Here is a 14,784-nt window from a genome sequence, read left to right as displayed (position 1 = left end):
CTCCATAAATTTGAAAGGTAGGGTCAGCATTCTCCTCACTGCCCTGTGTTGTTTCCCAACTACTTCTATTCCACCCCAGTTACAACCCTTGACAACACCTGCTTTTTTCCCGCCACTCAACAGCACCCAGTGATTCCCTCCTCAATAGCTAAAGTCCTTGGGACTTGGCCTAATCTCTCTCTCTACTATAACTCTGGCCTGATCTGGTGTTTATAAAGACTGAGAATCTCAACACAGCAGTCCATCAGATTCTTGACCACCTTGCTCCACTCCAGCTGTCCACTTTATGTATCTGGGACCTTCTCTCCAGAAATACTACACAATTCTGAAATATTAAATTCAAGTATCTCAGTCTCTGCCCACAGCCTCCAATCCATCCAGTTATTTCATTCATTGTCTCCTACTATACTTGCTCCTCATTTTCACAAGATTTTCACATCCCTGATGTTTTCACTTCTTTCATTAGGCAGCTTCTGTCCTGTGGTCTAGTGCTTCTACCATTCTCATGTCAATATCTTTAAAGTCTTACTATATTTCCAGGTCTGCAATATTACCTATGCCTAAGCTGCTTAGACTGGCAGAGAGTATCTCACAAAGGCAGATCTTGGTACTACCAACAATAACTTATGGTCTTCTACTCAATCAGGCTCTCAGTGCTAGCCAGAAATGCTTCTATGTTTTCCTAGATAGCTCTCTTTCCCATCTTCCACAATGGCTAATCTCTTCCTTTATCCTCAATTTTGCAAAGAACCAAGGCCCATCACTTCACGAAGAAAAGAGAAATCATCAGAACGATTTGCCTTCAAATTTCCACCATCAAATCTATACACTCACCTATAACTGTCTTTTCATAATTCCCTCTCATGCAGTAAGAGACAATCCATCCACTTGACTCTGAACCCTTAGACTTCATTCTACAATTAGAATAACCTTCCTGCTTCTTCATTTACTTTCCACCCTCAGCTCAACCAATATTACTGAATGAATGAAAGAAGGAATGTGAATGTGTGAATGACTAACCACCTATGACAAAGTACTTCAGTGTATCTTTTTTTTTTTTTTGAGATGGAATCTCACTCTGTTGCCCAGGCTGAAGTGCAGTGGTGTGATCTCGGTTTACTGAGTAGCTGGGATTACAGGTGCGCGCCACCACACCTAGCAAATTTTTTTTTTTTTTTGTATTTTAGTAGAGACAGGGTTTCACCATGTTGCTCAGGCTGGTCTCGAACTCTGGATCTCAAATGATCCACCTGCCTCAGCCTCCCAAAGTGCTGGGATAACACGCATGAGTCACCGAGCCCGGCCTTGAGTATATCTTTAAATGCTAATTAAATGAGTTTGCTTATTTAGTAGGGCAGTCATTTCATGTAAGTATGGAAATAACTTCTGATATATTCACATACTAGGATACTAATATAGGCATAAAAGAAATAAGTTAACAAAACTGAACTACAACAATATGAACATCACACACACATCGATTAAAAAAAAAAAACACTCAAGAGTATGATTCCAATATATGAAGTTCAAGAGTTGGCAAAACTAATTCATCATAGAAGTCAGAAGAGTGATTATCTCTGGAGGAAGATAAGCAAACTAGGAAGGAACATGAGTGAAACTTGTAGGGTATAGGAAATTCCATGTATCATTTTTTGGGTGATGATTATGTGAGTGTACAAAACACATTTAAAAAATCATAGAATCTACACTTGAAATTGGTATACATATTATGCTTTACATATGTTGTCTCTCAATTAAAATAAATATTAGAATACTTTCACTTTCTAGTTCTTTTGTGTATCTCATAGCGCCTAAGGTGATATAACACTGAAGCATTCCATGTTTTCAAAAGGAATTAGGCTTTTGTTATTTTATCCTAAAATATTAAAGTTCTATAAGAAACCATAAGACTGAAGTCTCTTAACAACTTATTCTCACCCTAGATTACTATGTCTTCTGGCTAACACAGTGATTTTAATGTACTATACTTTCATTCTATAAAAAAAATTAAGCCAAGCACTTACTATAGCACAGTTTTCATTGAAAAGAGAATTTATAAACCTACTCCACTTGCTGTATCCTTTATTTTTGCATCCTTTATTTTAAATAGAGTCCTAGTTGATTAATTGTTGAATATATAAAATTGCTTAATCATGGCTGAATCTGATTCTCTTTTGATCATGATTTACCTTTTTATTATCATCCAATACTGTGTTCATGCTCTCTATCCACAAAGTGTCAATAGGACCATCAAATACAACCCACTTCCGGTCAGATGTTTCTGATAAGGCAAATTCTCTAAAAGTGTTAGCCACAATACCATCAGTCCACTGAGGGGGGAAAAAAGAATTAAAAAGCTTGCCTCATAAAATTGGATTTAGGAGTGAAACTATGAAAATACTTGACATTTCTTGTTTTAACACGCACTTCCCATAAGAGAGTTGGGAATACTTATATTTAGGTTACCTCATGAGACACTGGGTCAAACTGTCCAAAAAGTTGGCCCATAGTAATAGATTTGGGGTTTACAGTTCTATAAATGACCTTTTCTTCCTCTCCATAGCCACGTTCATTCATTAAACTTAGCGTATCCGCCAGCACATGCAGAACTTTTGTCTTAGCAGCAAAAGGCTCTCCTACTAACATAAAACTATGAAGGAAAAGAAATAATTATACAATAAGAGTCTTTAAAAAGTTAAATAATTTATATCAGTATATAAAACTTTACCCTGTGATAATTACTACTAACAATTTTTGAACGCATACGAATTTTTCTCAGACATGAAGAAAACGTATTTAATTTCTGAACTGGTTGACTCTAAATCAAATTCTTCACACTAATATTTTCTCCAAAAGGGAATGTAATAAAGAATCTTCAAATGGCAATGAAAACTTAATATCTGTGCACTCTTAAAAAAAACAAACCTGAAGCCCCCTAAGGAGTGAAATGGGAAAGATTTATATTCCCAAAGTCTTCATTTGCCGTAAAACTGTAAGTGTTCTTTACCAACTATTTCTGGATCTCCTCCCTCCTGGCACATATAGGATTTCTGGCCCTCTTGTGGAAAGACTAGGTAACTAGTTCTAACCAATGAGTAATAAATGGAAATGAAGGGCATTACTTCCAAGCGGGGATAGGTAATTGCCAGCTAGAGACCTCACAGAGCTCCCTTTTCCCTCTAGCATGGTTGTGACCCACAATGTTGAGGTGGTGCTTACTCTAATAGCCTGGGCTCTGAGTGGTCATAATGAGCAGGGCTGCCCTGGTAACCTACTATGTATAAATGAGAAATAAATCTTTGTTTTTTAAATCACTAACATTTGGATGTTGACAGTTCTTACAGAATATCCTCGCCCATCCTTAATAACAGAAGTTGGTACCTAGAAGGGGGGAGGGTGTTCTTGCCATAATAATAATAATAATAATAATAATAATAATAAAACCTACTGTGGCATTGGCTTAAAGGCCAGGTTATGAGTGACAAATTAACTGTTATCAGAACCTAAGATATGGACAATTATTGCTATGCAATGAATGATGAAACATTTGGTAAATGTATTCCTTGAGATTACCTGGAAGACAGCTAATTACCTAAGGAAATTAGAATTTCAGGTGAAAAAGATAGTAAACAGAATGTTATTAGTATATAATGGCAGGTACTAGTTTCACTTAAAAAAGAAACCATAACAAAGAAATGAGCCCAGGAAAAAACATGGCCAGTTTGCAAGCAGGAGTGAAAGAGGGAGTCCAGAAATTCAGGGACTTCTAGAATTGAATGTATCAAGTTATTCTCATTCGCAATTGGTAAAAGATAAAATTAAGAAAACCTTTAAACAAAAATCTGTTAAAACTCAGTTTGGCATCAAGGATCAAATCAAGGGTAGGGTTGTTGTATCATATTATTAAAACCTATGAAGAATTAATATGCGCCGGGTGGCTCATGCCTGTAATCCCAGCACTGGGAGGCCAAGGTGGGTGGATCACTTGAGGTCAGGAGTTCAAGACCAGCTTGGGTAACATGACAAAACCCTGTCTTTACTAAAAATACCAAAATTAGCTGGGTGTGATGGCATGCCCCTGTAGTCCCAGCTACTCAGTAGGCTGAGGCAAGAGAATCACTTGAACCCACGAGGTAGAAGTTGCAGTGAGCCAAGATCTCGCCACTGCACTCCAGCCTGGGTGATAGACCAAGACTCTGCCTCAAAAAAAAAAAAAAAAAGAATATAATTCCCAGAATCATTATTTCAGGAGGATAAAATGATTCATGAAAAACAGACTAAGAATGTGTCTCCCTCCACAAAGCCTGATAAGGTCAAGGATACTTCAAGGAAATTTTAAAAGGTATGGCTTAATAAGGGCAGTAGTTATGGATATAGGAATATGGAGCTGCCTAGAATCAAATAGATAAAAAGCTGATTGTCTTTGAGGGAGTTTACTGACCAAAAAAACTGTGAGTCTAGTCTAAAACACATGTGAATGTTCAAGACTTAAATAATCCTTGGGAACTAGGTGTGGTGGTGCGCACCTGTAGTCCCAGCTACTCAGGAGGCTCAGGAGGGAGGATCGCTTGAGCCCTGGAGTTTGAGACCATCCTGGGCAATATCAACAGACTACATCTCAAAAATACATAATAAATAATTTTTAAAATGATCCTTGGGTATTGGATGCGTAAGGGTTGATTGTACTATTTCCTCTATTTTTGTATTTGTTTAAAAATTTACATAATGTTTTTGTAATCCTACCTTTAAAAAAATTTGTGACCATTGAGATCCCAACTTTCTACAGGCAGGAAGCAGGCTGAAAACATTTCTCAGCTCCCAAGAGCAGTATTTTCTCTATTGCCTACTTCACATGTGCCCAGAGAAGAAAATGGAAATGGAAAGACCTCTCAGAAGGTTAAACTAAGGCTCATGAAGAATTAAACTGGAAAGTCCCTCCTAGGTAGCAAAAATCAAGCAGAAGCAGATCCAGGTTTTAAGAAAGGTGGCTCTCTAAGTAAATACAAATAAATACATATATATATACACACACACACAACTTTACTTATATAACATATATAACTTTTACTTATATAATTATAAATACGAAATGTCCATAGCCACTTTAATGACACCCTGTATAATAAATCACATACACAAAATGCTTATGGCTCCTTGGATGAGGCCCTACAAGTGAGAGGTCCTGAAGTTTAAACTCTATTAGTTTCACAATCAATCCTTCTCTAGGAACTGGGACCCTCACGTGAGCAGCTGGATTTCAGAATTGTCACAGAACGTGTTGGCTGTGTCTTCTATTCTTCGATTTCTGAATAAGAGTGTTTGCTCTGGTAATCCTGTTCTGGTAAGCCCACTATTGTGCCCCGGGTTTGTGGAGAAAAGATAACTTGTCTTTCTAGGTTGTAGGTCTCTGGATCAAGAGGAACAGCTTCCAGATATGATACAAAGACTATCATGCATTGTCACCTAGGGATCCTGAACTTTGAATCTGGTTCATTTATTGATTAGAACTTTTAGGTGCCTCCCTGGGAAGGGAAGAGTATGTTTTTATGCAAATGGTGGTGTTTATTAGTGCTAGGTCACTGAATGAGTACTTCTTAACAATCCTTGTTGGACATGTAGTATGAGAAATAAACCTTTGCCTTTTAAGCCACTGGGGGGCTGGGGGGTGGGCAGGGGTTGCTCTCAAGCTCACCTAATCAGTTTGCCAAGTCTTTGGTTCATGGATTTTAGTTGTTTTAACAGTTTAATCAAGAAATAACATCTAACTATAGCAATATATAATCTTACCCATGTCTAACAATCATCATTTCATATGTTTGAATTATTTTTTCAAGAAAAAATTTAACAGGCTGAAGATTATGTACATTGCAGGCTTCATGAGCACATTCCAAAAATTCCTGAAAAAAAAAAAAGTAATGTATTTCTACCACACAGTATAAATCATGTCATACCTGTCTTACAAGTGTAGATTTTAAATTTACTAGTAAAAATAATCTTAATTGTTTATTTCTTAAAACTTTATTATTTTTCAAATCAAGAGGAGAAACGTATAGACTCAAAATACTTTTAATATATTAGTCTTCCCTATTATAAGTTATGAATGATCATAGCTTCATAGCACTGGGTGTATGCTGCATGAAAACAACTCCTTTTAATAGTGTTTCCCAGAATTTCACTTTTGGTTAGGATATAGAAAGACATGCCAGACAATCCTTCACACTGTAGTAACCAGAAATAAACAAGTAAGTTTTTAAAATTATAAAAAATTTAAACACATAGAAGTACTTTGGATGCAAATGAATATAAAAGAACTCAGTTTCAGAAAGGGATGACGAGCCTTTCCTAGGTAAGTACAAAGCAACAGCTGTTTTCACCCCAGGGACGTTTTCTAAGTCTGGACATAGTAGATATTGGATTGGGCCTGCTATAGACAGAAGGACATAGCCAAAGAAAGAAGAAACCAATAGAGATTTTAATGGTTGTGTGGGCTATGTGACATATTTGAATTTGGAGGAGCCTAAATGCCAAGCTGGTTCTCCCCACTATCCATGCTTTTGCTCAGCAGGTAGTGACACAAGAGACCAAGGGTTCAGCTGGAAAGACACGTAGAGAGATGTCTTTAGTCTTAGAATGCTTAGATCCCAAAATCCTACTACAGGGAAGGGCCAATCATATGGCAGGACAATTCTTACTCTGAAGACATTTGAAACCAGAAGTAAACCACAGCTTAACAATGCTGTAACAAAACTCTGACTGAGGTCAACTCTCAATTGAACTGATTAGCAATGCAACCTAGCTACCTGAAATAGGGGGAAAAAAACATGATTTTCTGCAGGAAAATAATACCACCTGGCCAGGTGCGGTGGCTCACGTCTGTAATCCCAGCACTTTGGGAGGCCAAGGTGGGCAGATTGCCTGAGGTCAGGAGTTCGCGACCACCCTGCCCAAGATGGCAAAACCCTGTCTCGACTAAACATACAAAAAATTATCCGGGCATGGTGGCGGGCGCCTGTAATCCCAGCTACTCAGTAGGCTGAGGCAGGAGAATCGCTTAAACCCAGGGGGCGGAGCTTGCAGTGAGCCAAGATTGCGCCACTGCACTCCAGCTTGGGCAACAAGAGCAAAACTGTCTCAAAAAAACAAAAACAAACAAACAAACAAACAAAACACCTTAGCCTGTATAATTATGTTATACACAATGTTTAACATACAATCAAAACTTAAAGTTGGAAGTCCTAGCCAGAACAATCAGGCAAGAGAAAGAAAAAAAAGGCATCCAAATAGAAAAAGAAGTCAAACTATCTGTCTTCTCTGACAATATGATTCTATGCCTAGAAAACCCTAAAGACTCTGCCAAGAGGCTCCTAAAACTGATAAATGACTTTGGTAAAGTTTCAGGAACAAAACCAATGTACAAAAATCAGTAGCATTTCCACACACCAATAGCATTCAAGCTGAAAGTCAAATCAAGAATGCAATCCGGCCGAGTGTGGTGGCTCATGTCTGTAATCTCAGCACTTTGGGAGGCCGAGGCGGGTGGATCATTTGAGGTCAGAAGTTCGAGACCAGCCTGGCCAACATGGTGAAACCCCATCTCTACTAAAAATACAAAATTAGCTGGGTGCTAGTGGCATGCACCTGTAATCCCAGCTACTCAGGAGGCTGCAGTAAGCAGAGATTGCACCACTGCACTCCAGTCTGGGCAACAGAGACTCTTTATCAGAAAAAAAAAAAAGGAAAGCGACTCCATTTACAATAGACATACACACACACACATACATGCACACACCCTAGGAATACATCTAACCAAAGAGGTGAAGATCTCTACAAGGAGGACTACAAAACACTGCTGAAAGAAATCACAGATGACACAAATGGAAAAACATCCCATGCTCATGGATTGGAAGAATCAATATTGTTAAAATGGCCATACTGCCCAATGCAATCTACGGATTCACTGCTATTCCTATCAAGCTACCATGATTACTTTTCACAGAACTAGAAAAAAAAAAAATCTAAAATTCAGATGGAACCAAAAAAGAGCCTGAATAGCCAAAGCAATCCTAAGCAAAAAGAACAAAGCCAGAGGAATCACATTACCCAACTCTAAACTGTAAGATTACAGTAACTAAAACTGTAAGGTACTGGTACAAAAATAGTGACACAGACCAGTAGAATGACTAGAGAATCCAGAAATAAAGCTGCACACCTACAGCCACCTGATCTTCAACAAAGTGGACAAAAGCAATGGAGAAAAGACTCCCTATTCAGTCGATAGTGCTAAGATGGCTTGCTAGCCACATATAGAAGAATTATTGGACCCCTACCTTTCACCATATACAAAAATTAATATGGATTGAAAAGTTAAGATCTCAAACTATAAGAATCCTAGAAGAAAACCTAGCAATCCACATTCTGGACATTGGCCTTGGGAAGGGATTTATGACTAAGTCCTCAAAAGCAATTGCTACAAAAACAAAAATTGACAAGTGGGACCTATTTAAACTAGAGAGATTCTGCATGGCAAAGTAAACTATCAACAGAAAAAACATACAACCTACAGAATGGGAGAAAATATTCACAAATTATGCATCCAGCAAAGGTCTAATATCCAGAATTGATAAGAACTTAAACAATTTAATAGGGGGAAAAAAACATTTAAAAATGGGCAAAAGATATGAACAGATGCTTCTCAAAAAACATGCAAGCAGCCAACAAATATATAAAAAAATGTTCAACATCACTAACCGTTAGAGAAATGCAAATCAAAAGTACAATGAGATACTATCTCATACCAGTCAGAATGGCTACTACTAAAAAGTTAAGAACAACAGATGCTGGCAAGGCTGCAGAGAAAAGGGAATGCTCATATGTTGTTGGTAGGAATGCAAATTAGTTCAGCCACCATGGAAAGCAGTTTAGAGATTTCTCAAAACACTTAAAACAGAACTACCGTTTGATCCAGCAATCCCATTACTGGGTATATATCCAAAAGAAAATAAATTGTTCTACCAAAAAGACACATGCATGCATTATGTTTACCACAGCACTATTCACAACAGCAAAGACATGGAATCAACCTAGGTGCCCATCAACAGTAGAATAAATAAAGCAAATGTACATATATACCATGAAATACTATGCAGCCATAAAAAAGAACAAAATCATGTCCTTTGCAGCAACATGGATACAGCTGGAGGTCACTCTCCTAAGCAAATTCATACAGGAACAGGAAACCAAATACTGCATGTTCTTACTTACAAGTGGTAGGCAAACATTGGGTACTCATGAACATAATAATGGCAACAACAGACACTGGGGACTACTAAGGGGAAGAGAGAGGGAGGGGAACAAGGGCTGAAAAGCTAACTATTGGGTACTATGCTCAGTACCTGCAATGATGGGATCAATAATACCTCAAACTTCAGCACCATGATTATGCCCATGAAACAAACCTGCATATGTACCCCTTGAATCTAAAAGTTGAAATTCCTTTAAAAATAAATAAATAAATAGGCCTGGAGCAGTGGCTTATGCCTGTAATCCTAGCACTTTGGGAGGCCAAAGTGAGTGGATGGCTTGAGCCTAGGAGTTCAAGACCAGCCTGGGTAACATCACAAGACCTCCTCTCTACTAAAAATACAAAAATTAGCCAGGTGTGATGGTACATGCCTGTAGTCCCAGCTACTCAGAAGGCTGATATAGGAGGATTGCTTGAGCCCAGGAGTTGGAGGCTGCAGTGAGCCGTGATTGCACTGCTGTACTCCAGCCTGGGTAATAGAGCAAGACCCTGACTCCAAATACTCACTTCATAACAGAACCAAAAAAATAACAAAGTCATGAGAAGTAGCTGATGACCAAGAGAAAAAACAAACAAAACAAACTTATAGATGACCCAGATGTCATAATTAACAGATAAGAATTTGACAATACATTTACAAAGTATAAAAAAGAATAGATTATAAGATAGAAAAAATAGAGGAAAAAATATAGAATTTTAGCAGCAAAAAGGAATCTCTAAAAAGAACCAATTGGACACACTAGAACTAAAAAAAGCAAAATATGTGAAATTAAGAATTAATTGAATGGGCTTATCAGCAAATTGGACAAAGCCAAAGAAAGAACCACTAACCTTGAAGACAGGTCAATTAGAAAGTATTCAAACTAAAGTACAGAGACAAAGTAATGAAAAACAAAAGAAAAAAAAAAAGCCATGAGAGACACATGAAACTATATAAAATGGTCTAATATACATGTCACTGAAGTTCTGGAAGGAGGAAGCAGAAAAAATTAGGACATAAAAAGATAATTACTGAAAATTTTCTGGCCGAGTACAGTGGCTCATGCCTGTAATCACAACTCTTTGGGAGACTGAGCCAGGAAGACTGCTTGAGCCCAGAGCTTGATACCAACTGGGCAACAAAGTGAGAACTTGTCTCTATGAAAAATAAAATAATTAGCTGGGTGTGGTGGCACGCGCCTATAGTTCCAGCTACTTGGGAGGCTGAGGTTGGAGAATTGCTTAAACCTAGGAGGTTGACAATGCAGTGAGCTTTGATCATGCCACTGCATTCCAGCCTGGGTGAAAGTGAGACCCTGTCTCAAGAAAAAGAAAAGAAAATTTTCTGACAAAACACATCAACACACAGATTCAAGGAGTATAGCAAATCCGAGGCAATAAAGTACAAAACACAACTTGGCACATAGTCAAACTGCTCAAAAAAAAAAAAAAAAAAGAATATTAAAACAACCAGAGGAGCATAAATAAGAAAAATGTCAGACTTCTAAGCACAACACTGAACGGCAGGAGTCAATGAAGTAACATCTTTAAATGCTGGGGGCGGGGCAGGCTGGGGGGGATGCCTTGACAATCTAGAATTCTATATCCGTGAAAATATTCTTCAAAAATAAAGATTAAATAAAGACATTTCAGACAGACGAAAGGTGAGAGAATTTGTTGCCAGAAGATTCACATACACACAAATACTACAGAATGTTTTTTAGGTTAAAGATAAAAGACCCCAAATGAAAACATCTATCTGCTGGAAAGAATAAAAGCACTAGAAAGGGTAGCATAAAAGGTTTTTTTTTTTTTTTTTTTCCCAAATACTAATACTTAAAGCAGAAAACAACAACAATGTATTGTAGTGTTTACAAAATATATAGAAGTAAAACATATGACAACAATAGCATAATGGACAGGAGTAAGTGGATAATGAAACTATACCATTTAAGGTGCTTATATTTTTTGTTAACTGGTAAAATACTAACTGTAAAGTTGTAATAAGCCAAGGATATATACTGCAATCTGTGGAGTGATCACTAAGGTAAAACTATAAAGCCAACAGAGAAGATAAAATGGAGTGATAAACATTTTTTGAAATCTAAAAGTCAGTAAAACAAACATAGAACACATTAAAAAGCAAGAAGGCAATTTAGCACTATTTTTCCAAGTGGAATCTATGGATTCATTGCTATATTCATAAGAGTTCTTCAAGAAAATATTAAAATTTTATGTTTTCATTCCGGTGTTTAAAAATCATACTAGCACATCCTGAATCATCTTGATAGTCACCTTAATCTGCCATAAAATGCATATTAGTATTTGAGCATAAGAATTTAAAAAACAGACAAAAAAAATAAAGATGGCTTTAAGTTAAGTGATGTCTTAATGATTTGACAGCTCAAACAAAAAGATGTTGCAGTCCTATCAGTAAAGAGAAGACGTGGAAGAATTGAATCATCACTTGGCAAAAGGTGGTTTATGAATGCTGAACTCAAGAGAATCTTCACTGTACATTTCACAATAGAAATTCCCGTAAAGTGACAAATTAGTTTCAGGCACATATCACCTATTTCATTAATTGTGTTAAATTGAATTTGAGATTGTTTTGTTTGTAATGTTATTTTATTATTTCTAGTTGAAGATGGAGTCTTGCTCTGTCACCCAGACTGGAATATAATGGTGCGATCTCGGCTCACTGCAACCTCCGTCTCCCGGGTTCAAGCAATTCTCCTGTCTCAGCCTTCCAAGAAGCTGGGACTACAGGTATGCACCACCATGCCCAGCTAATTTTTGTATTTTTAGTAGAGACAGGGTTTCACCATGTTGGCCAGGCTGGTCTCGAACTCCTGACCCCACGTGACCCACCTGCCTTGGCCTCCCAAAGTGCTGGGATTATAGATGTGAGCCACCACGCCTGGCCTGTAATTAATTTTAAATTGCATTTTGGTTTTCTATAACAGCTATAAGCAGCAGATGAGTATATACATATTTAGGCTTCACTATAATATGTATAAATTACATGAAGTTGGAAATGTGAGTGGTTTGTGTCTTTTTGTTATTTTTAATTGACAAATAAAAATTGTATACATTCAAGGTGCAACATGATGATTTGACAAACATATACATTATATAATGATTATCACAATCTAACATATCTATCACTACCCATAGTTACTGTGTGTGTGTTTGTGTTAAGGACTGTTTCCTTTAAAAATAAAGTGAGCGTACTGCCTAAATTTGAGAAACAAAGCCTTATTTTGTTACCTACAGGACGTTTTACTACTTTCATTTCTACCTAATAAAATACACAATAGTATTTAGTATGCAATACTATATATCACCCAATAGTGTAATATACTATTACAGTACGCATACTAGTATTTTAAATCACAAGATAGAAAATAAAATATTTTTTCTCGGCCAGGCACAATGGCTCAAGCCTGTGATCCCAGCACTTTGGGAGGCTGAGCTGGGCGAATCACCTGAGGCTGGGAGTTCAAGATCAGCCGGACCAACATGGAGAAACCCCATCTCTACTAAAAATATAAAACTAGCTGGGTGTGGTGGTGCTTGCCTGTAGTTCCAGCTACTCAGGAGGCTGAGGCAGGAGAATTGGTTGAACCCAGGAGGCAGAGCTTGCAGCAAACCAAGATTGCGCCATTGCATTCCAGCCTGGGCAAAAAGAGCAAAACTCTGTCTCAATAATAATAATAATAATAATAATAATAATAAATACTTTTTTTTTTTTTTTGAGACAGTCACTCTGTGGACCAGGCTGGAGTACAGTGGTGGGACACCACCATGCCTGACTAATTTTTTGTATTTTTAGTAGAGATGGGGTTTTGCAGTATTGGCCAGGTTGGTCTCAAACTCCTGACCTCAGGTGATCCACCCATCTCGGCCTTCCAAAGTGCTGGCATTACAGGTGTGAACCATTGTGCCTGGCCTGTTTAACCTACATCTTGACAGGTTAACTTTGGTATCATTTAATAGAAGGTACCCAAATTTACTTACTGTTATTAACAATAAGTGGTCAAAATAGGGGATTTTCCTCAAAACAGAATAATTTCACTCATTTAATAAATCCTGGTAAACAATTGAGTCATCAGATGAATTTATTATGCCGAATAAGTCTTTCTCATGTGTTTACTTACATGATAGTCAGCTTCAGGAAGTTTAATGCCAGGAAATAAGTCACTAGTTATTCCATTAAATAAAGGTATATCATGTGATAAAAACTTTGGTTCATTTACATCTTTAATTGATCGAAGAAGCTAAAATTACCCAAAAAGTGCAATGTAAGTTAGTTGCCAGCATTTGCAACCCCACTTCCCCCACCCCGACCCGACCCGACCCACCGCACCCCCCAGCCAAAAGTCAAAGTTTATTTTACATTGCTTTATGGAATCCCTATAATAAAAAGCCAATACTATGCTTATCGAGCCAAAAGGTCTTCATATTCATATGAAGTATAACAATAACACAACCCGAAAAACTACCATTTCAACCTCATACGAAAAGACAAAGCACACCCTCTCAAGTGCCTATTTGTAGTTCCTGATTAACCTCACTAAAGAAAATTATCTTTCTACTGAAACTTTCACAATGCATATATATAATACTTACAAGTATATCTTCATTTTCATTTGGGTATTTTAGTTTTAGATTGCCAGCAGCCACTAAAACGGCTTTTACTGCTCGCATTCCATAGTCATAATGAAATTGTGATGAGAGCTGCTCTGAGCAAAGCCTATAGGTCATTACTATTTTCACAGACAGAGGTTTTGCATTCAAAAATCCGTAGGAGTAGAGGGATATTTCTGCTATAAGGGCGTAGTTTGGAACCATCATAGCCACTGTTCTAAAAAGAACCTGAAGTATAAAATAAAAGAAATATATCATTTACATAAATGAAGCTGTTTTTAAGCTGAGCATAAGCATTCAAGGTGTGGTGTTGTCAAGTTTATTCTCCAAATGCAGCACCTTTTTCTAAACTATAGTTTTTTTGGTAGTACTTTTAATATTTTTATGCAGTTAGTATTTTTTTGGATGTCTAAATAAGTTTTGGGAGTGAAATTACAGTGTTATGAAAGAAATATCATTTTGAATGGATTATGCTGGGTTTTTTTAATTCACAAACTTACACTCTTAAAAAATATTGGCTGGGGTACAGTGGCTGACGCCTGTAATCCCAGCACTTTGGGAGGCCTAGGCAGGCGAATCACGAGGTCAGGAGATTGAGACCATTCTGGCTACCACGGTAAAACCCCCGTCTCTACTAAAAATACAAAAAATTAGCCAGGCGTGGTGGCATGAGCCTCTAGTCCCAGCTACTCAGGAGGCTGAGGCAAGAGAATCACTTGAACCCGAGAGATGGAGGTTGCAGTGAGCCGAGATCATGCCACTGCACTCCAGCTTGGGCAACAGAGCGAGACTCTGGCTCAAAAATATAAATAAATAAATAAATAAATAAATAAATAAATAAATAAATAAATAAA

General features: G+C 37.4%; 1 protein-coding gene across 2 annotated transcripts in view; it reads right to left on the bottom strand.

Annotated features, from left to right (window-relative positions):
- The window catches only part of DNAH12 (dynein axonemal heavy chain 12), a 256,283-nt gene that overhangs the window by 132,761 nt on the left and 108,738 nt on the right, over positions 1-14,784 (bottom strand). For both annotated transcript variants that reach the window (XM_031935192.1, XM_031935193.1), the window contains exons 28-32: positions 13,913-14,158; positions 13,441-13,560; positions 5,788-5,897; positions 2,467-2,650; positions 2,190-2,330 (exon numbers count right to left, since the gene is read on the bottom strand). In XM_031935192.1, the coding sequence (XP_031791052.1) occupies positions 2,190-2,330; positions 2,467-2,650; positions 5,788-5,897; positions 13,441-13,560; positions 13,913-14,158 (801 nt within the window). The remainder of the gene's footprint in view (positions 1-2,189; positions 2,331-2,466; positions 2,651-5,787; positions 5,898-13,440; positions 13,561-13,912; positions 14,159-14,784) is intronic.

This window comes from Piliocolobus tephrosceles, chromosome 2 (genome assembly GCF_002776525.5).
Source record: "Piliocolobus tephrosceles isolate RC106 chromosome 2, ASM277652v3, whole genome shotgun sequence".
Classification (NCBI taxonomy): Eukaryota; Metazoa; Chordata; class Mammalia; order Primates; family Cercopithecidae; genus Piliocolobus; species Piliocolobus tephrosceles.
The sequence above is the reverse complement of the archived record's forward strand: the minus strand, read 5'-3'. Positions and strand labels throughout refer to the sequence as shown.